Source organism: Schistocerca cancellata, chromosome 6, assembly GCF_023864275.1.
Source record: "Schistocerca cancellata isolate TAMUIC-IGC-003103 chromosome 6, iqSchCanc2.1, whole genome shotgun sequence".
Lineage (NCBI taxonomy): Eukaryota > Metazoa > Arthropoda > Insecta > Orthoptera > Acrididae > Schistocerca > Schistocerca cancellata.
In genome coordinates, this window is record NC_064631.1 from 511171187 (window position 1) to 511192574 (window position 21388).

At 39.5% G+C, this 21388-nt stretch overlaps 1 protein-coding gene across 2 annotated transcripts in view; it reads right to left on the reverse strand.

Annotated features, from left to right (window-relative positions):
• Nucleotides 1–21388, reverse strand: part of LOC126190945 (NBAS subunit of NRZ tethering complex-like) — a 410919-nt gene that overhangs the window by 250422 nt on the left and 139109 nt on the right. For both annotated transcript variants that reach the window (XM_049931590.1, XM_049931589.1), the window contains exons 21-23: nucleotides 17751–17853; nucleotides 17473–17669; nucleotides 4186–4298 (exon numbers count right to left, since the gene is read on the reverse strand). In XM_049931590.1, coding sequence (XP_049787547.1) covers nucleotides 4186–4298; nucleotides 17473–17669; nucleotides 17751–17853 — 413 coding nt within the window. The remainder of the gene's footprint in view (nucleotides 1–4185; nucleotides 4299–17472; nucleotides 17670–17750; nucleotides 17854–21388) is intronic.

Here is a 21388-nt window from a genome sequence, read left to right on the forward strand (position 1 = left end):
TATACACAGACACAAGCAGACATTTGTAAAGGCAAAGAGTTTGGGCCCAAAATATGTTTCAAAATATTTTGTAGTGACACGATAGACTAAAATCATATTGGTTTTCAAACTATGTCAATTCAAATAATCTGGAGAATGTTATTTGATTTTACGTAGGTTGAAATTTCAAAAAAAAAAAAAAAAAAAGAAAAAAAAAAAAAAAAAAAAAGCAACAGTCACTCCTTAGCCTTTGAACAACAGATTTTTCCTCAAAATCAAGGAGACAAATGGAAGAAAAAATTAGTATATATAGTGGATGGAGGGAAGAGTCAAAGTCACAGGTAAAATGTGATACAAACATTATATGAGGAGGTAGAAATTTACAGCAAAACACAAGTAGTTACTCATAATTATGAGTAAAAGAAATACCTAGTTACTGACCCGCTACAGAATACATTATACACCGTACTCCCTCACAGATTGTTTTGGCACTTCAGATAAAAATTAATTAATTAAACCTGAATTACCATAAAAATTACTACTGTAAAGTAAACCATTAAAAAAAATTCTGTAATTTAACAACCTATCTTAACATAAAACATATATTCGAATGAAAAAATATATGTATAACTTTTAGTTAAAAGAATAAAAATAAGACCAAAGTTGATATGTTGAAAATGGAAGGCACCTTAAGACTAAACAGTATCCCTATATGAGAAATACAGATAGCAGAGGCATAAGTTTATTGTCTCTCAAGTCACTGACTTAATGTACAGGAGACTTGTCAAAACACCAAAACTGGTCTACAAGTTTTCTTGTAATATCATTAATATAATATACTGTTCAACTTTTGTAGTCCTGTCTTCCTCAGTTGCGTGTAATATTATGGTATATTGATAATTTTTACTTATGGACTGTCTGACAGCAGCTGAATAAAACACAATTTTAGTGCCATATGCATTTCGCCTTTATTTTCTGCAAGGCATCATCAGTGGCAGGTTGGGTGGACAATTTCTTACATATTACGCTCCTGTTGCATTTTTGGTGTTGTTCTTTTTAGGAATGCCAATTTGCGTTTTTTTCCCACATTCCACAGCACTATGAACTGAACGTTCAGTTCATAGTGCTGTGGAATGTGGGGAAAAAACCGCAAATTGGCATTCCTAAGAAGTAGAACAACACCAAAAATGCAACAGGAGCGTAATATGTAAGAAATTGTCCACGCAACCTGCCACTGATGATGCCTTGAAGAAAATAAAGGCAAAACGCGTATGGCACTAAAATTGTGTTTTATTCAGTTGCTGTCAGATGCTCCACAAGTAAAAATTATCAATATACTGTAATAATATACTGTACTGGATAATTACTTAACTAGGCAATTAATGATTTGCTTAAAAAGTAACAAACTTTTACAAATTAACAGCAATAAATACTATCTCTCTTCTGCTCAAATTTTTAAGTTGTCATTCAGGAATTCTTCTACTAATTTGTCATATAAGGTTTTTTCAGTGTTTCTAAATTTCTGCTGAGCATAAAGTTTTAAACAGTGGGTAGGCAGCATAAAATTATTTTGATTTCTGATGTTGTAATCATGTTGAAAATGATTTGCTACAAATAAATCAGGGTTACTGTATAAAAAGATAACCAGCTCATATATGTATAGTGAGGGAATACTTAATATACTTAGATTTCTTAGGAGTGGAAGACATGATTTTCTTCACCCTACATTAAGCAAATTTCTAATGAAGGTTTTCTGAAGTTTATTATTTGACACATAATGTTTGAGTCACCCCAAAATACAATTTCATACCTTATTACTGACTTGAAGCAGTTGCGGTATGCTACTTTCCATATGTCCATACTGGTAGCATTATATAATACCCTCATTCCAAATGCAAGGCTATTTAATTCATTTGCTAGGTACTGTATATGTGAGCCCAATGGTAGATTTATGTCCAGTTGCATTCCTAGGAATTTCACACTGTTAGCTTCCTGCAAATCCTCGTTTCTGTTACTCATGTGAATATCATTTAATTTTGCTCGTTTTGTTTTAAACCGCATTAACTGAGTCTTTCCCTATGTTTGATTTTAATCTTTTTGAGTCAATGAGGCATCTAATTTTTCTAAAGTATTTTCTACAGTTTGGGGAATTTTGTCAGCACTGTTACTTTCAAAGATTACAGATGTGTCATCTGCAAATTTAACTAAGTAACACTCAATATTAAGTGGTAGATTGTTTGTGTAAAACAGAAACCGAATGGGACATAAGACAGAACCTTGGAGCACTCCTTGTGAAATGGTTTTCCATTTTGAAGTATAAATTCCTCTCTCTGATGATATAGGCACTCTTTGTCTTCAGCTGGTTAGGTAGGACTTAAACCATTCTTACACAGTGCCCCTAATTCCATACTTTTCCAGTTTCAGAGTAGGAAGGATTGGTTCATACTACTAAAGGCCATTGATAAGTCACAAAAAATCCCTGTGGCATGCAGTGAGTTGTCTAAGAAGAGCTAATTTTAACTACAAAACTACTGTGGCTCTACCTTTTCAAAATCCATATTGATCTTGAGATTATTTTAAATTTTTCTATGAAATTTTGAATTTGTATGGTGAGTATCTTTTCAAATATTTTTCTTAGTGATGGAAGAGAAGGGAATGAGCAACAGTTATCCATATGTTGTTCTGTGCCTTTTTTCAATAGTGGCTTAACTATTGCATTAGATGGGTCTGGAAAATAACCTTCTTGAATGGACTGGGTAACTATTGTAGGCAGTGGTTGTGCAATTATTTTAGAGGCTGTTTCTCTCACTTTTGTTGGTATCCCGTCCCATCCAGTTGATGTTCTATATCTTTTACAGTAGTTTTGGGAAATGTACTGAAAAGTTAGTCTTTGGATTGCTCACTGTTAAAGAAATTTACCTTGTCAGGGTAATTTTCTACATTGGTGTTTGATTTGTTTACATTTATAAAGAATTCATTAAATAATTCAGAAATCTGAGTAGGATTTACAACAGTTTTGTCCTCTATCTTGATTTCAGAAACATCATGGCCTTTAACAGAGGCTCCTGTTTCAGCTTGATCACTAACCATAATGTCTTTGAGTCTCTGAGTCTTTGATTTGTTTTTACTATCCAAAATAAATCTATTTTTTGCCAGTTCTTTTGCTGCCTTTACAACTTGGGTAAAGTTTTTCTTTCTATGGCAACATCTACATCTACATCTACATCTACATCCATACTCCGCAAGCCACCTGACGGTGTGTGGCGGAGGGTACCTTCAGTACCTCTATCGGTTCTCCCTTCTATTCCAGTCTCGTATTGTTCGTGGAAAGAAGGATTGTCGGTATGCCTCTGTGTGGGCTCTAATCTCTCTGATTTTATCCTCATGGTCTCTTCGCGAGATATACGTAGGAGAGAGCAATATACTGCTTGACTCTTCGGTGAAGGTATGTTCTCGAAACTTTGACAAAAGCCCGTACCGAGCTACTGAGCGTCTCTCCTGCAGAGTCTTCCACTGGAGTTTATCTATCATCTCCGTAACGCTTTCGCGATTACTAAATGATCCTGTAACGAAGCGCGCTGCTCTCCGTTGGATCTTCTCTATGTCTTGTATCAACCCTATCTGGTACGGATCCCACACTGCTGAGCAGTATTCAAGCAGTGGGCGAACAAGCATACTGTAACCTACTTCCTTTGTTTTCAGATTGCATTTCCTTAGGATTCTTCCAATGAATCTCAGTCTGGCATCTGCTTTACCGACAATCAACATTATATGATCATTCCATTTTAAATCACTCCTAATGCTTACTCCCAGATAATTTATGGTATTAACTGCTTCCAGTTGCTGACCTGCTATTTTGTAGCTAAATGATAAAGGATCTGTCTTTCTGTGTATTCGCATCTAGATCTGTGTTTCCTTTTTTAAGAATAAAACAAAGCAGTGCTGCTTCACTGACATTGAAAGGAGTGTCTATGTGGTAAAAACCACATATGAGGGCATTTAACAACAGAAAACCATTGAGAGAAACCTTCAAGGATTTCAATAATTCCAAGAAAAGCTAAAGCAGAAAGATACATCTACATCTTATAGGTAGGACATTGGACAAAGAAAGGAATTTGAAGTGATAATGAGCATTATACATTCATATAGAGATAAAATAGAAAGAAAGGAAAATCATTGAAACTGCAAAGATGAATGGCAACATACCTTGTAAAGGTAACACAGACAAATTAAAATCACTAAGAATTTGAAGGGACGATATGAGATCAAGCTGTTCCTGAATCTCTTCAGTCTCATCCACAATTAATTGGAGACATGCCCTAAAAAAGAAGCAATCACAGTCAGACAAATCAAGGATTTTCATAAAGAAAAATACTATTTATTTTGGCAAAGCAATACATATTGTGTAAACACTAAGTTAAAAGTATAATTAATATAAACAGCACAAAACTTATAAATTTGTATAATTTTTCCTTTATGCTTAATATTAGTACCTCATTATTAATCTACAAGCACCAGTATACATACAACAACTGTAAAATCACTCAGGTTTGTCCAACGAATACCTTCCGCCCTCACTTTCAGGTAGCTAATTATGTATACCTGTCCAGTCAATAAAAACAAAGATTCCATGACTTACCAAACGGGAAAGCGCTGGTAGAAAGGCACAATTAAAAAAAAACACACACACACAAAATTTCGAGCTTTCGCAACCCCCGGTTGCTTCGTCAGGAAAGAGGGAAGGAGACGGAAAGATGAAAGGATGTGGATTTTAAGGGAGAGGGTAAGGAGTCATTCCAGTCCCGGGAGCGGAAAGACTTACCTCTTTCCTGATGAAGCAACCGGGAGTTGCGAAAGCTCGAAATTTTGTGTGTGTGTGTGTGTTTTTTTATTGTGCCTATCTACCAGCGCTTTCCTGTTTGGTAAGTCATGGAATCTTTGTTTTTAATATATTTTCCCATGTGGAATGTTTCTTTCTATTTTATTTATGTCCAGTTAATAATTTATTCAATTCTTTTACTAACAGGAAACTCAATTAAATCTAATTACAGTACAACATTAATTTAATGTGTGTGTGTGTGTGTGTGTGTGTGTGTGTAGAATTATAAATATGGCATACAAATTTTTAAGCAAAATGTTTTATAAAGTTACTACAATACTTGATCCTGCCACCTGGATGAAAGGCCATTGGTAGTGTCACCAACTTGTTTAACAACTCCCAAAACTTTGGACTCAACACTAATATTGTTCCTTTGTGATTATTTCATGTGACATTCCCTTCCCATTTCATCTCCACCTCTGGGTGTACTAATAAGTTTCATGCACTTCTTCCCCTCTACGTCTTCTCCCAGGTCTAAGTTAAGTATTTCTGGATGTCTAGGCACACGTGCCATTACTCTGCCACAAAGGTTTTCCATAAACTTCTTTCTTTGTCTACTCTTTCTACTGTGTTCTCTAGTGTGTGTATTCACCTTTGCCCCTCTATTTGTTAAAATTATTCTGTAGCAACACATTTCAAATGCATCTAGTCTATTTTTCTCCAAATTAACCATGTTACATGTATTACTTGTATATAATCATTTGCAACAGATGTAGATTTTCAAGAACGTCTTCCTAAAAACCTCATCAATAATAGATATTCTAGGATGGAAACAATAAACAAAAATGAAGAAAGTCAACCAGTCACCTGTGCTGCACAGTAAGTGAGGCTCTTCCTGACCCAAAAGTAGATTTGAGCATCATAGTGTTTTACCAACATGGTCCTATCGAAGGTTCTATGTCTTTGAACTAAGTTACCCTGGCTATTATTAGAGAACCTACAGTTTACTGTAGACTCAAAACCATGGCACATCTTAGCTCTTTCACATTAATAAATCACTGCCAATGGAGAAATAAGTGACTTATGACACAAAAAAAGTCCTTGGACCAACTGAGAACTGATTCGAATTTGTAGTGTGATACTTACTAACTTAGCAGCTAAGCCACACACTCTGCACAGCAACATGTAACAGTGCAAAGATGTTATTCACTTTTCTAGCTGCATTGTGTATACTAGGATTAGAAAGAAGATAGTATCTCAAAAGCTGGTAGCATCTCTGTTTTTGCAGTATGTTTATGTTGTTAAAAGTTCTTGAGTATTTAATACCACATAATTCTTGTCAGAATCTTCCAATCCCAGTTTCTGGCCCTCTTTCTGTGCCCTTCTTAATGGAACTGTCTGAACACTGTTGCACAATGTCAAACTTTCGCAAATTTAAGGAGAGTATATCTTACTGATTATTGTCATAAATGTTGGTGATTGGCAATTGAATGATGCTGCGATGATTGTTGGAAACATTCGGCTGAGTGGAGGGTGGGGCGCGAGTAGAACTTTGTTTGTGTTTATGTTCGCACATGTCAGTGGCATCAGCGCACCACTGAGGGTAGGAAGTCATGCTGCCAGCAGCCTGAACTCTTCATCATGATTAAAACTGTTAACAATTTTGACTGCTTCTCTTACTTCTTGTCTACACTGGTGATTTTATTAAAATGTCAACATAAGTAAAATCTATAACCTGACCATATGTTTCACTATGTTTAACTATGGCTGAGTTGCTGTGATTCTTGAGGCACACCTGCCATTCATGCTCTTTTAGCCATTAATTGACTGCTCAATCTGCCTCCCCTATGTATTTATCAGACATGAACCTTATTTTGTACACTCCAGTAGTCTGTTGTGGTTCCAGTTATTCTTTTGTCAGTTTTAAGAAATATTTTATTTTATAGCTGCTTGAAAAAACTGGGTTTAGATAAAGGTGGGTCTTTCTGATACAATCACTCCCACTCTCTGTGCATCACAAAGCACCAATTATTATGGATTTCCTGTATACTGTGTCCTAGCTTTCCATCAAACTGATTTTAAGGTAGATGCTGTTGTAATACTTGGGAAAATACTGCAGCTTGTCCTCTCCATATGACTAGATGGTGGAAGTATCATTGATGTAAGAGTCAGTGCGACTTGTAACAAAGCAGATGGATCCTTTCCGTCTGATATATTTTTCTTTCCTCCAAAATAGGTATTAATTTTTTTCCAAATTTTGTAATATCTTCAATATGCTCATCTATATACCATGTGCACAGAACATAACAATCTTGAATATTAATTCAGGGTCTAGCCAACTTAACTTTAGTACCTATTGAAGTCTTCTGGTTATTCAGAATCTATTAGTTTGATTAGTTGACCTGAAAAATGTGCTAATTACAAAATACAAGTAATCTGAGGCTTCATTATCATTATTCGTTTGTAGGCATATGCCCGATTACTAACTTTCTGATAGAGTAGATAAAAATTGTATGTAAAGAACTATAGCATTCGTACAGCTAATAATGAAAACATGTTAGCAACATTTACACTCATTTAGTTTCAAATTAATTAACTTTTTTAGTTAAAATGTTATTACTGAAATAGAATCACATATTTTGGAAACCAGCCAGTGTAATTAAATAGAAATTATAGTTGTATTTACAAGCGCTTATTCAAACAATTATTATTCTGCTATTCATTTACTCAGAACTTGAATCTTTAATTTTAATTTATGAAAAGTTATGAAATAACTATAGCTAGGTCTAAGTTTTGCAGATGTACATAAGAACATTTTTGGAAGCCATTTAAGGCAAGTCTACACCGAGTTTGAAGGGCAGCAACATTTATGTCCAAAAACATGGGATAATCTACCACAGATGATGTAGTACAAATTACATACTGGAAACTATGACAGAATTTATGTAAATTTCTTGTTAGATGCTCACTCCATGGTTCAGTGAAGTTTTTTAATGACTGACTGTGAACTTGTGGCTCATTTCATGAAATGGGATAAACTTACTGTGACAAGGATCAGAATACGCTGTTACTTCCAATAGTTACTTGTTGTGCACATCATTTTTGTTTTTGTATTATTGTTAAGATTCCAGAGGCAGTGATTTAAGAACTTTATCCAGTGACTGCATGTTTGCCACATGTAAACTTTTGTGTCAGTTCAGTGTTAATTTAGTGCACTCTTAAAATAACAATATAGGACATCAGCTAATCATAACATGTGACTAGCTGTTTTGTCTGTACTGTAATGAAAGTAAACAAGCCACAAACTGGCCATAAACAGTAGTTCATCTACCAATGAAAGTTCAATTAAAGTGTGTTTACTGTGAATCTGGTGCAGAGCACAGTTTTGGCAATAGCCTACTTTCAACAACCATTGTTCAGTCAATTTCAACAGAGGCACAGCTACCGAGGGCATATTTGTACAGGTGAACACAGTTATGTTACAAGCTATTTTGTAAGTGTTTCTCCAGGTGAAAGATACTGACAAGTCTGCCATGTTATCAATAACAAGAACTTTTAAAATCATCAACAACTTGCTTGAACATTTACGTTCTATGTGATACACATTAATCAGCTACAGGTTAACTGCTGATCTTTCCATGTCAATGTTTTGTAGGAGTAAAGCTCTTGAAAGCTTTGTTTGCATCCAGCAATCTACTTCTGATATCTTCCTTTTTTTGATCTTCTTGTCAAATTTTGCTTCCTTGACAAAATTCTGATACATTTAATAGGACTATGTTTTCCCCAGAACCAGTGTTACGTATTTCACTATTCTGCTTCCTACTATATTTCATTATTTTTGTATTGCTTTTGTTTGCCCTTAAACCATACACAGTTCCAAATATGTTACTCATTCCATGTGAACACCCTTCTAAGCTTTCCTCACTTTCAGCATCATTGAACCTCAGAAGTGGTACCAGTTCTCTTTGCATTAAATCATGCAGAATACTGCAGTATTTAGAAGACTGGTAGTATGCTTATTAAGAGAGTGCATTTTTTTCTCATAACTGCATACACTAGATTTTCTCCTGCTCCAGCCACTTTACTTGCTATTGTTTGCCTGTATGTGCAGCTATTACTTTTATTGTTCTCCATCTTTATTTCAGAAAAGGAAAATTACAAAACTCAAATGCTAGAGATTCAGTCATACACAAGGAACAAACGTGTTTTGGAGAATGTCTTGAAATGAAATTTCAATTTTTTGTTACCAAACTGTGAATAAGTGACACATCAGCAGAATTACTTGCCTGAGATAAGATTACATTAACCAGAGCCATAGGAAAAGCCATTTTATCATATTTCTGTGAATAGAACTAAATGACTTCATTTTATTAGTTACAATGACACCTTCCTCTCCATCTGCATTTATTAAATACTTACCTGTGGAAATACGCAAGCTGAAATAATATACAGGACATCTCAAAAGGTACATTACAACTTCAATATGTTATAGCACCCAAACTAATTAAAATATTCACACCATGTTTAGCTTATGTGACAACCCTGCTCACAAACTTTTGTTGGTATCCTTTCAAGGTTGTTATGAGTGAAGCACGATGACAATGATTCTAGAAAAAGTTAACTGTGTGGAATGCTTTATTCAGACCAAATTGGATACAATGGTTCAAAGGAACTTCCAGACACAATATAGGAAGCAAAGACTCTCATGGATGTTTATACACTCGTGGTAAAGGAATTTTATGCAGATATTGTATGGTGAGATATGGATATGGTGAGATAAATGTACTAACCTATCTTGGATCATATGAAATGACTGATACCGTACTGAAAACATAAAAGCCAGAAAACCACTACTACATAGCTATGTGATAATGTTTAAATCTTAACTTTTATAAACACTTAACATAATTACAATTATGGTTATGAACTTCTCAAAAAAGATAAACAATTATTCATATTTTATATATGAAACTTATATTCCACAGATGATCAAGCATAAATAGATTGATAAACATTGGTAATTTCTTTACTACATGTTGTTAGATGGAAATCTTTGTTTCTTGTTTGGTTGGGTGTACGAGTTTGAAATGTGAGAACGGAGTACAAGTTACTTGTGTTGTACTGATTTGTATTGCAGACTTCGAGAAAGGATTTTTGGATAGATTTTGATCGGAGTTGGAAAAAACAGGAAAATACAACCTCAATAGACACATTTTGAAAAAGATAGTAATCAAACTCGGCACAGTAAAAATAAGAACAGGAGGGAACATAGTAATCACAATGATAACAATTATCATCAGAAGGAACATAATAGAGTAAATGGTAACAATTTTCATTCTGGAAAGCAACATAGTTGCAGCAAATAGAAAAAAAGAAAGTTATATGTATACACCCACACCCACACATTAAAAAAAAAGTTTTAGTAACGAAATGTTTTCTACTGCATGTATAGAACTATATAGTTACAGTGTTTCATGCATTTTTGTGCAAACTATGTAAATGTGGTAACTTCTTGTTTTTGCCTGTGCCATGTTACTTTTCCACTGGTTATAAATAAGTCATAACAAATTTGCATTTTATTATGAGAAGTGCTTTTTCTTTTTTCTTTTTCTTTTTTTTTTGCAGTATTATTTTTCAATGTTTAGAGTAAGCTTTAAGTGTAAGACTCAATCAGTTCATGAGCATTTACTCAGTTCTTAACATATTTTCTTTGCAGTATATAATATAATTTGTCTCATTTCCGTTATTTTTAATCACAATATTTGTGTAAAAAGACTCTGGAATCTGGAAAATGACCATTAGAGCATTTCCTTTCGCTGTCTAGAACTATTTTTTGTCCAATGAAACTTTAACATTTCTTGTGTACTACTTTTGGCAATGCGCATGGATAGCAGCACACCATTTTTCAAAAAATAACTGCAATTTCTTGTGCTGTAAATAATTTTCTTGTGTTTACTATGATATATTTTTTATTTATTTATTTATTTATTTACTTTATTTTGACCCAACATCAACTTATTACTTTTTCCCAGTCTTCTGGATAAATCAGAGCCTTATTTACTACAGTTACACTTTATTGCCTGCTATTATTATCTACACAAATTTCTCTTCATTTAATCGAGAGAACAATGTTACATATATCAACTATACATAAAAACAATTTTCTATTGCAATACATAGGTTAAGAAATTTATAGTTTGTCACACAGTCTTCAGATCAGAGATTCACATAGTTACCATTTGTGACACAGTCTAAGATCTGAGATTCATATATTTTTAGAAAAACGGTTTTCCATCATACAAGCATACTAAATCTAGAAACTCATCTATTGAATACAATGGGATTGTATTACCTTGTACATTGTCTGTACTTTCATACTGCCTATTGAATCAGTGTACTTTATGTAGACGTGAATGAAGAATTTTAAATACAACAGTGACAAATAGTAAATGAACAGCACTTTAAAGTAAATTTCAGTGTTGTTGACATTTTTGGCACAATTTATGGTCAAAATTTTTACATGAGTAACCAAATAATTCAGTTTTCAAAAAAATTTATAAGAACGAGCCAGTCATCTCACCCCCTAATATAATTTGAAAGATTTAAAAGCAATTTTTCATATGTTATTGTATAATCTATTATGTGATTTGAAAATTAATAAATGCAAAACGCTTGTAACAATCAGAGACTAAAGGTCAAAATGAGTGATAAGACTGATAATCTTGCACAGGGAATAGGTAGGGAGTCTGCCGACTTTGATAGGCATACCATGCGGCGAGTGGTGCCTTCAATAGCTGGGTGTATCGGTTCTCAATTTCTGGTGCATTCTATTCTAGCTCTTTCCTATCCAGGTACTGTTCCCACTGTGCTGTTCAATTTTTTTTTACTTTTTTACTCTTTTCTATCTGAGGTCTATCCTATTTTCTGTCATCACAACATCTGTGGATGAGGTGATATGACAGTTCTACGTTTGAAGTACCTGTCATTTCGGCAATACAAAATTCTTGCAAAATAAGGCAAGAAATAATTTTTGTCACAGCATATTTTTGTATGCCAAGGGTTCAATGTTCTGTATGAAAGTTAAATTTGGTAGTAAGACATTGTAGTACGTTGTTACAAAAAGCATTTCATTGATGTTATGAGAAAAATGAGTAAGTTCAAAATTTTGTCCTCTGATCTAAAGTATTTTCAAAATTGTTAAGGCTTTCGTGGCCACTTGTTGACAAACTGCCTATTGGCTTCTGTCTTGGGTTCTTCGGCCGACGTTCATATAATGATTTTTCTGACGTTTCGCCAGCACGATTGGCTGGCATTGTCAAAGCTTCACCCTCCATTGCTGGTGGTGAACTGGAGCCGAGCTCGCGGCTGCAGACTAAATGACCGCAGAGAAGCCCTCGGATGTTGGCGCGCCAGGTACATATAGTCTGCGCCTACAAGCTCAGCTCCAGTTCACCACCGGCAATGGAGGGTGAAGCTTTGACAATGCCAGCCACTCGTGCTGGCGAAACGTCAGAAAAATCATTATATGAACGTTGGCCGAAGAACCCGAGACAGAAGCCAATAGGCAGTTTGCAAAATATTTTGCTATATTTTCTTCAAAACCACTTCACATAACTATGTGGACTAAGATGTTTTCTTCTGATCATAGGGCATTACCAATCAATAATATTTCAGATTAAAACTGTGTGTCGGACCGAGACTCGAACTCTGGACCTTTACCTTCAGCGGGCAAGTGCTCTAACATCTGAGCTACCCAAGCGCGACTCGTGCCCCACGAAAGGAAAGAACACGAGTTCGAGTCTCGGTCCAGCATACAGTTTTAATCTGCCAGAAGGAAGTTTCATATCAGTGCACACACTGCTGCAGAGTGACAATCTCATTCAATAATATTTCACTTATTGAAGACAGATTTATAAATGTTGGTATATAGAGTTATTCATAAAATACAAATTCTACTGTCATGCCAATACAATAAGTTACTATTATGTGTACCATTTTTTGTTCATCCATTATATGTTATGTGATATTCAGTGATAATTTGAAAGATACAGAATAGGTAAAAGGTGAGAATTAGAAATTTTTTGAAAATTTGTGATAAAAAAATTCTGTAAAGCGAAATTTTGCTCTTGATCTCACTTGAATGGAGTAATGACGCCAAGGTGGTCAAATGCTGTATATCACATAATGAAGAATCCAAGATTATAATTTTGTTGTAGTCCAAACCTTGTTGGCACAACCAGTTTTGCATCAAAACTTTTTTCAGATTTTATGCTTGCAAAATTTTTGGGGGTGTTTCTAATAGAACTGATTATGATGAGATAAATGTACTAAACAATCTTGGATCATATGAAATGGCTGATACCATACTAACACCATAAAAAACAAAAATCCAATACTACATAGCAATATGAAAGCGTTTACATGTCAACTTTTTTCTCAAAAAATATAAACAATTATTTATATTTTATTTATGAAATGTATTTTCCAAAGATAATTATGCACAAATAGATCGATATATGACAGTAATTTCTTCGCTACATGTTGTTAGTGGTAAATCTTTGTTTTTTGTTCAGTTGGTTGTATGAGTTTGAAGAGCATGGATGATGTCAAGTTATGTGAGCCATTCTGATTTGCATTGGGAAGAGAAATGACTGAAAATATACGTGTTATTTATCAGAAAGTCGATAACTGCTTACACAATTTCATTGAAGCAACCCAATCATCCTGTAGATGGTCATAAAAAGTTAAAGAAAGGAAATGGATATCAAGCTTACAACTCACAACAAAGAACAGCAACAAAAAAGGTGAGTATTATTGATAAAACTGGTTATTTAAATTCGATGACGCTATCTCTCACTGCAGTGAATGTCTATCTCAGTGAGGCAAGTGCTGTGAAAATCTGACCAGTCACCAAATTTAGTAACTTACTTAAAAAATTAATGAATCAACTTTGGCCAACAAGAGGGCTGGTGATGGTCAGAACAGGAAGTCTTGATACAAAGCATCACAGTGGAAGACCTGGGACAAGTGAAGCTGACACAAAACAGATACAGATGACATTTCAACGTTCACTGCAGAATTCTTTTGGGAGGGCATCGCAGGACCATCCAGAAATGTTGACAGATGTATCCATACCAACTGCAATTGCCGCACACATTGAAACTAAATGACAAGACACAACATATGCTGTACACTGTGAACATTCTTCACAATTTAGAGGAGGACAGAAATTTTCTAAACAACATTTTCAGACAAAACCATATCCCATGTGGGTGGTAAGGTAAACAAACACAATGTTCACAACATCTGGGGCACAATCAGTCCACATACTGTGACAGCCCAAAAGTGAATGTGTGGTTTTGCTGCACAGTTGATCTCACTGCTGGGCCCATTTTTTTTCCTCACAAAAAATCAGTTAATTCTAACAAATAACTTGATAAACTGGAACCGTTTACGTTAGCGCAACTGGAAGACTGCCATGACACAGTTGTTTTCCAACAAGATGGTGCATCATATTGGGCTCAGACTATGCAAGATGTTCTAGACGAGGTGTTTCCAGATGGCTGGATTGGCAGGGGTGGTTGAATTCCTTGGCCTCCTAGGTCACCTGGCATTACACTGATGGACTTCTTTCTATGGGGGTATATCAAGGACAAAGTCTACCAAACATCTGTCAACCACATAAATGATTTCAAGAATTGAATTATTTGTGCATGCCACAGTTGATCTGGATATGTTGCAACGAGTGCAGATAGAGCTTGAATACAGACTGGATGTTGTTTCCAGGGTTCTCAGGTGTCCAGCCGGATGTGATTGTTGAAGTCCCATGATATTTCGGTGAATAACCTTTCCACCATCATCAGGTGGTTCTGATGGAATGGTCTGTCTGCTCATTGTCAGTGTTATTTATGTCCGTCAGTCGAGCTTCGATTCCCTGCGCCGACGGTCCGTTTGGGGCTGCCGAACTTCCGGTTGCGGTAGCCGACATTCCGTCTGCAAGCGCCGACAATCCGTTTGCGGGCACCAACGCTTTGATTGCGGCTGCCGACAATCCATTTGCGGGCGCCGACTCAGGTCTGCGCTCACCCCGGCGTCACGCCGGGTGGTGGAAGATGCAGAATCCTGTGGAGTGTCCTCTGCGGCCGTTGTAGAAGGGTCTTGTGTCCACTTGTGGCATGACTCCTTGATGGAGTTAAGTAATGGTTGCCATGCCTTGCTTACTTGAAACCTGTGTCTCGGTTTCTGAAATTGTCCATTATGCGAATTTCAATGGTCACCTTGAAGATGCTGTCCCAGTAGAAACTGGTATGTGGAAGAATCTTGGTCTCTTCATATTTCGCGTTGTATCCAGTTTCCAAACAGTGTTCTGCTAGTGCCGATTTGGTGGGCTGGCCTATGTGCGTATGGCGTTGGTGTTGGTGTTCTTTGCAGCGGTCTTCAACTGTTCGGATTGTTTGACAACACAAAATTGACACAGTCTTCCGACCACCATCCGAGATGCGGACCCTACTGGGGACAGTGAAAGACGGATTTGGCCTCAAGAAAGCGGGCATATATAATATTCCATGTAGTTGCGGCAAATCTTACATTGGTCAAACAATCCGAACAGTCTAAGACTGCTGCAAAGAACACCAATGCCACACGCGCCTAGGTCAGCCCACCAAATCGGCACTGGCAGAACACTGTTTGGAAACTGCACGCAATGCGAAATATGAAGAGAGCAAGATTCTGGCCCCTACCAGTTTCTGCTGGGACAGCATCTTCAAGGAGGCCATTGAAATTCACATAACGGACAATCTCATAAACCGAGACACAGGTTTTCAACTAAGCAAGGCATGTCCACCATTACTTAACTCCATCAAGGAGTCACGCCACAAGCGGACACAAGACCCTTCTACGACGGCTGCAGAGGACACTCCACAGGATTCTGCATCCTCCACCACCCGGCGCGACACTGGGGTGGGCACGCACCTGGGTCAGCGCCCGTAAACAGATTGTCGGTGGCCGCAATCGAAGCGCCGGTGCCCACAAACGGATTGTCGGCACTTGCAGACGGAATGTCGGCTGCCGCAATCGGAAGTTCGGCGGCCGCAATCGGACCGTCGGCGCAGGGAATTGAAGCCCGACTGACGGACATAAATAACACTGACAATGAGCAGACAGACCATTCCATCAGAACCACCTGATGATGGCGGAAGGTTATTCGCCGAAATATCATGGGACTTCAACAATCGCATCCGGCTGGACACCCGAGAGCCCTGGAAACAACACATATGCTGGGAAAGCCTCCGATCACAGACTGGATGTTGTGCACGTCACAAAAGGTGCACATATTGTAATTGACTGAATGGCATAAACCTTTGTGACATAGTGTGTCACAAATGGTGAACATGGCGTGAATGTCTTAATTAGTTTGGGTGCTTTGGCAGATCAAACTTGTACAGTACCTTTAGAGATACACAATATAATTAATTGCTGAACAGAAATAATTACATTAAATTATACAACAATGATAAAACAAAACTGTTCATTGTTCATTTTCTCATTTTAAAACTTGATACAATTGTTTGAGGAAGAAGGGATAACTTCAGACTAAGTAACATGCAGTACAATATAAGGGATGCTTACTGTCCCCATATCCTCCATCCAACAGTTTGCATCCCCTCTATTAAACCATCTCCGCCCCATTATTGTCTCCTGCCCTTGTCAATGCATCCACCCACCTTTCCCCACTTTTTAACTCTGTTGTCTCCATCTCCCTGTCCCACAACCTCCCAATGCTGTGCCTGTTGGCAGTGTAGTTCCTGCACTCTCCATCAAACAGCACTCCTCTCTCCTCCAACCCGTGCACTGCTATCCCTTCCCCTTCCTCAACCCATTCCATTCCATACGACAATTGCATTCTGGTCTGAACTGTCTGAGTAGCCAGTCATGTGTGTGCGAGGTGTGCTCACTTGTGTGAATGAATGGTGTGGGTTTCTCTTTCTTTTTCTGACAAAAGCAGTGGCTGAAAGCTTATGTGTCTTTTAATTGTACCTGGGTGCAACTTAACTTGTCATCATTATGGCAGGTAGCAATATTTTCCTACATTGTTGAAAATATAAATGATTGTGTTTATCTTTTAAGGATGCTAAACAGACAAACTGACCACTTGAAATGAAGAATATACATACAAATAGCAATCAAAATATGAATTAGTGTGCAGCAGCCATCATAACTATCTGGCTAATAAAACCTAAGATTAAATTCTGTTCATATAAAAGTTGAAGATCAAAATGTTATCTGTCACTCTTCTAACATCAAATAACTATCACCAAATATCTATCAAATGTATCTACATTATCAAACATATGAGGATCTCCAGACATTATCTCTCAACAATTTTTAGCCAATGCACATCAATTAAAACATATAAATCATTAAGTGGACAAACACAGGCAGTCATTTCCTATTGCTTTCTCTTTTGTCATGAACTGAAGAATGATATGACTAATTTGCAATTACAGTTGCTCATCTAATTCTAATTTTAATACATTTTGTAAACAGGCAAATACTCCAAGTTTAATCACATCAAGGTCAAAGTCATGAAACTACTACTATTATTTACAATGTTACATAAAAAATATAAATACCTAAATAAGACACAAAGATTATTCTGTTCAACTGATACTTACTTTGCGAGTTCCATTGCTGGGCAAAGCAAATCTCCAGATGAGTCAAAATATTCCCTTGCAACCTGCAGAACCAATTTAACACTGCGGTCAAATGATACCATTTTAGGAATCACAGCTGACTTCCGACACTCCAAAATAGTGGATGCTTCTGCAATATTTTTTTTATCACCTGATGACAGCAGAGTTTCAGCATATATCTAAACACAAGATAGTACAAAATTCACACAAGAGGTGAAAATAGATTGTTTCATTAAGTGACAGGCAAACACATCACAAACCTCATAACATTCTTTTGTGGGGATGCACCTGAACACCTTTTCTTGCAGTGTCAAAATATCATTCAGTAGTTGCTCCCACTGAGACTTAGAAGGTGAAGAGATTCTGAAAAACAGGGAATGCAAGTGAAACAAAAGATAAAAGCTAATAAGCTGGATACAAACACGTGCAGTATTTACCACTGGTCTATACAGCAATTGTGCAATCAGACAACATTAAGACAGTTGTAACAGATATCTCACTTAAGTCTATTGTCAAGGTCAAAAACAAAATACAACATGAAAATGATACACATCCATAAAACCTCGCTGCAAGAACAACAAAAATTAAACAAGGGGGAGGAGTGTCCACAGAGCGAGTGATCAATAGACAGATACAGAGCCAAATGAGGGTGGTGGGTCAGTGGCAGAGGAGGGAGGGGGAAAGAGAAAAGGGAGGCAGAGGGAGCAGAGAGGCGGAGGGAGCGGAGAGGGAGATGGTGAGGAGGTGAGAGAAGGGAGGTGCAGTGGAGAAGGGGAGAGGAGGGATGGGGGAGGAGGGGGAGGGGAGAGGTGGGGTGAGGGGCTGAGAGAGAGAGAGAGAGAGAGAGAGAGAGAGAGAGGAGGGGCTGAGAGAGAGAGAGAGAGAGAGAGAGAGAGAGAGAGAGAGAGAGAGAGAGAGAGAGAGAGAGGAGGGGCTGAGAGAGAGAGAGAGAGAGAGAGAGAGAGAGAGAGGAGGGGCTGAGAGAGAGAGAGAGAGAGAGAGAGAGAGAGAGAGAGAGAGGAGGGGCTGAGAGAGAGAGAGAGAGAGAGAGAGAGGAGGGGCTGAGAGAGAGAGAGAGAGAGAGAGAGAGAGAGAGAGAGGAGGGGCTGAGAGAGAGAGAGAGAGAGAGAGAGAGAGAGAGGAGGGGCTGAGAGAGAGAGAGAGAGAGAGAGAGAGAGAGAGAGGAGGCTGAGAGAGAGAGAGAGAGAGAGAGAGAGAGAGAGAGAGAGAGAGGAGGGGCTGAGAGAGAGAGAGAGAGAGAGAGAGAGAGAGAGAGAGAGGAGGGGCTGAGAGAGAGAGAGGAGAGAGAGAGAGAGAGAGAGAGGAGGGGCTGAGAGAGAGAGAGAGAGAGAGAGAGGAGGGGCTGAGAGAGAGAGAGAGAGAGAGAGAGAGAGAGGAGGGGCTGAGAGAGAGAGAGAGAGAGAGAGAGAGAGAGAGAGAGAGGAGGGGCTGAGAGAGAGAGAGAGAGAGAGAGAGAGAGAGAGAGGAGGGGCTGAGAGAGAGAGAGAGAGAGAGGAGGGGGCTGAGAGAGAGAGAGAGAGAGAGAGAGAGAGAGAGAGAGAGAGAGAGGAGGGGGCTGAGAGAGAGAGAGAGAGAGAGAGAGAGAGAGAGAGAGAGAGAGAGAGAGAGAGGAGGGGCTGAGAGAGAGAGAGAGAGAGAGGAGGGGCTGAGAGAGAGAGAGAGAGAGGAGGGGCTGAGAGAGAGAGGGGAGGGCTGAGAGGGAGGGCGAGCAGAGGGGCAGAGAGGGAGGGCGAGGGGAGGGGATTGGCAGAGAGGGAGGGCGAGGGGAGGGGATTGGCAGAGAGGGAGGGCGAGGGGAGGGGAGGGGCAGAGAGGTAGGGCGAGGAGGAAAGGGGAGGGGCAGAGAGGTAGGGCGAGGGAAGGGGAGGGGCAGAGAGGGAGGGCCAGGAAGGGAAGGGCAGAGAGAGAGGGCCAGGAAGCGAAGGGGCAGAGAGAGAGGGCCAGGAAGGGAAGGGGCAGAGAGAGAGGGCCAAGAAGGGGAGGGGCAGAGAGGGAGGGTGAGGAAGGGGAGGGGCAGAGAGGGAGGGCGAGGGGGAGGGGAGGGCGGAAAGAGAGGGCGAGGTGAGGTAGGGCAGAGGGGGAGGGTAGGGCAGAGAGGGAGGGTGAGGGGAGGGGCAGAGAGGAAGGGCGAGGGGAGGGGCAGAGAGGGAGGGGCAGAGATGGAGGGCGAGGGGAGGGGCAGAGATGGAGGGCGAGGGGAGGGGCAGAGATGGAGGGCGAGGGGAGGGAGGGGCAGAGAGGGAGGGCGAGGGGGGGAGGGAAGGGGCAGAGAGGGAGGGTGAGGGGGGTGGGGAGGGGGAGGGGAGGGCAGAGGGAGGACGAGAGGGATGGAGGGAGAGAGGGAGGGATGGAGGGAGAGAGGGAGGGATGGAGGGAGAGAGGGAGGGATGGAGGGAGGAGGGAGGGATGGAGGGAGAGAGGGAGGGATGGAGGGAGAGAGGGCAGGGGATGGAGGGAGAGAGGGAGGGATGGAGGGAGAGAGGGAGGGATGGAGGGAGAGAGGGATGGATGGAGGGAGGGAGGGAGGGATGGAGGGAGGGGCAGAGGGAGGGAAGGGGAGGGGGAGGGCAGAGAGGGAGGGGCAGAGAGGGAGGGGCAGAGAGGGAGGGGCAGAGAGGGAGGGGCAGAGAGGGAGGGGCAGAGAGAGAGGGAGGGGCAGAGAGGGAGGGGCAGAGAGGGAGGGGCAGAGAGGGAGGGGCAGAGAGGGAGGGGCAGAGAGGGAGGGGCAGAGAGGGAGGGGCAGAGAGGGAGGGGCAGAGAGGGAGGGGCAGAGAGGGAGGGGCAGAGAGGGAGGGGCAGAGAGGGAGGGGCAGAGAGGGAGGGGCAGAGAGGGAGGGGCAGAGAGGGGGGGGCAGAGAGGGAGGGGCAGAGAGGGAGGGGCAGAGAGGGAGGGGCAGAGAGGGAGGGGCAGAGAGGGAGGGGCAGAGAGGGAGGGGCAGAGAGGGAGGAGCAGAGAGGGAGGAGCAGAGAGGGAGGAGCAGAGAGGGAGGGACGCGAGGAGGGGCAGTGGGAGGGCGGAGGGGGGAGAGAGGAGAGGGGTCCTACATGTGTACTGTCGGGTTGGTATTCCAAGGTGTCTGGTGCAAGTGCACCTTGAATCAGAAATTTTACCTCATGGTATGTTGAGGATGACCACTTCCTAGAACAGAGGGTTAGGAAAAATGAGTTTTAAGACAGTGTATAAACTTCATAACATTGTCCAAGTAATGAAGATGGGAGGGCTTCATTGAGCAGAGCATGATGACACTATGTCATGAAAAAAGACTGCTGTCTGTATGACTTTCCAGAAAAGCTGACAGAATCACAAAAAGAGGAACATCCATAATAAGATGGAAGGATAACATCTGAGGAAATATTGCATGAACAAAGCACCTGATGGAAAAGGTTAATTATAGAATTGAACGAGCCATTTAAAAAAAATGAAAACAAATCTTTTTATTTATTTTTCATTATATTATGGTACATATTAAAATATACCTTCTCATGGAGTACGTTGCCGAGAATTAAAAGCTTATCTTTATGTAATACATCATATTATTACTTGAATGTTTTGTCAAGTGTGGGAATTGTATGCACGGTATTTAAAAACTCACACAAATTTGACACAGATAAAGCAAACTAGTGAAATCAAGGAGGTTTCAAAAGATTTTAGTCTGGTAAGAAGAATAATTATCTACACAACCACAAACATCAACCAGCCTGAAAGAGCATGATTCACTTGCTCATGTTGAATTAGTTGTTATAAGTTAAATTTTGCTTCAGAGTTCCTCGGTAACATGTTTTGTAAAATAAATGCAAGTAAGGACTACACAATTTACCAACAAAAATTCAAAAAAATCTTAAAGTTGTTCTCTAAATACAAGCAAATTTTCCAAAC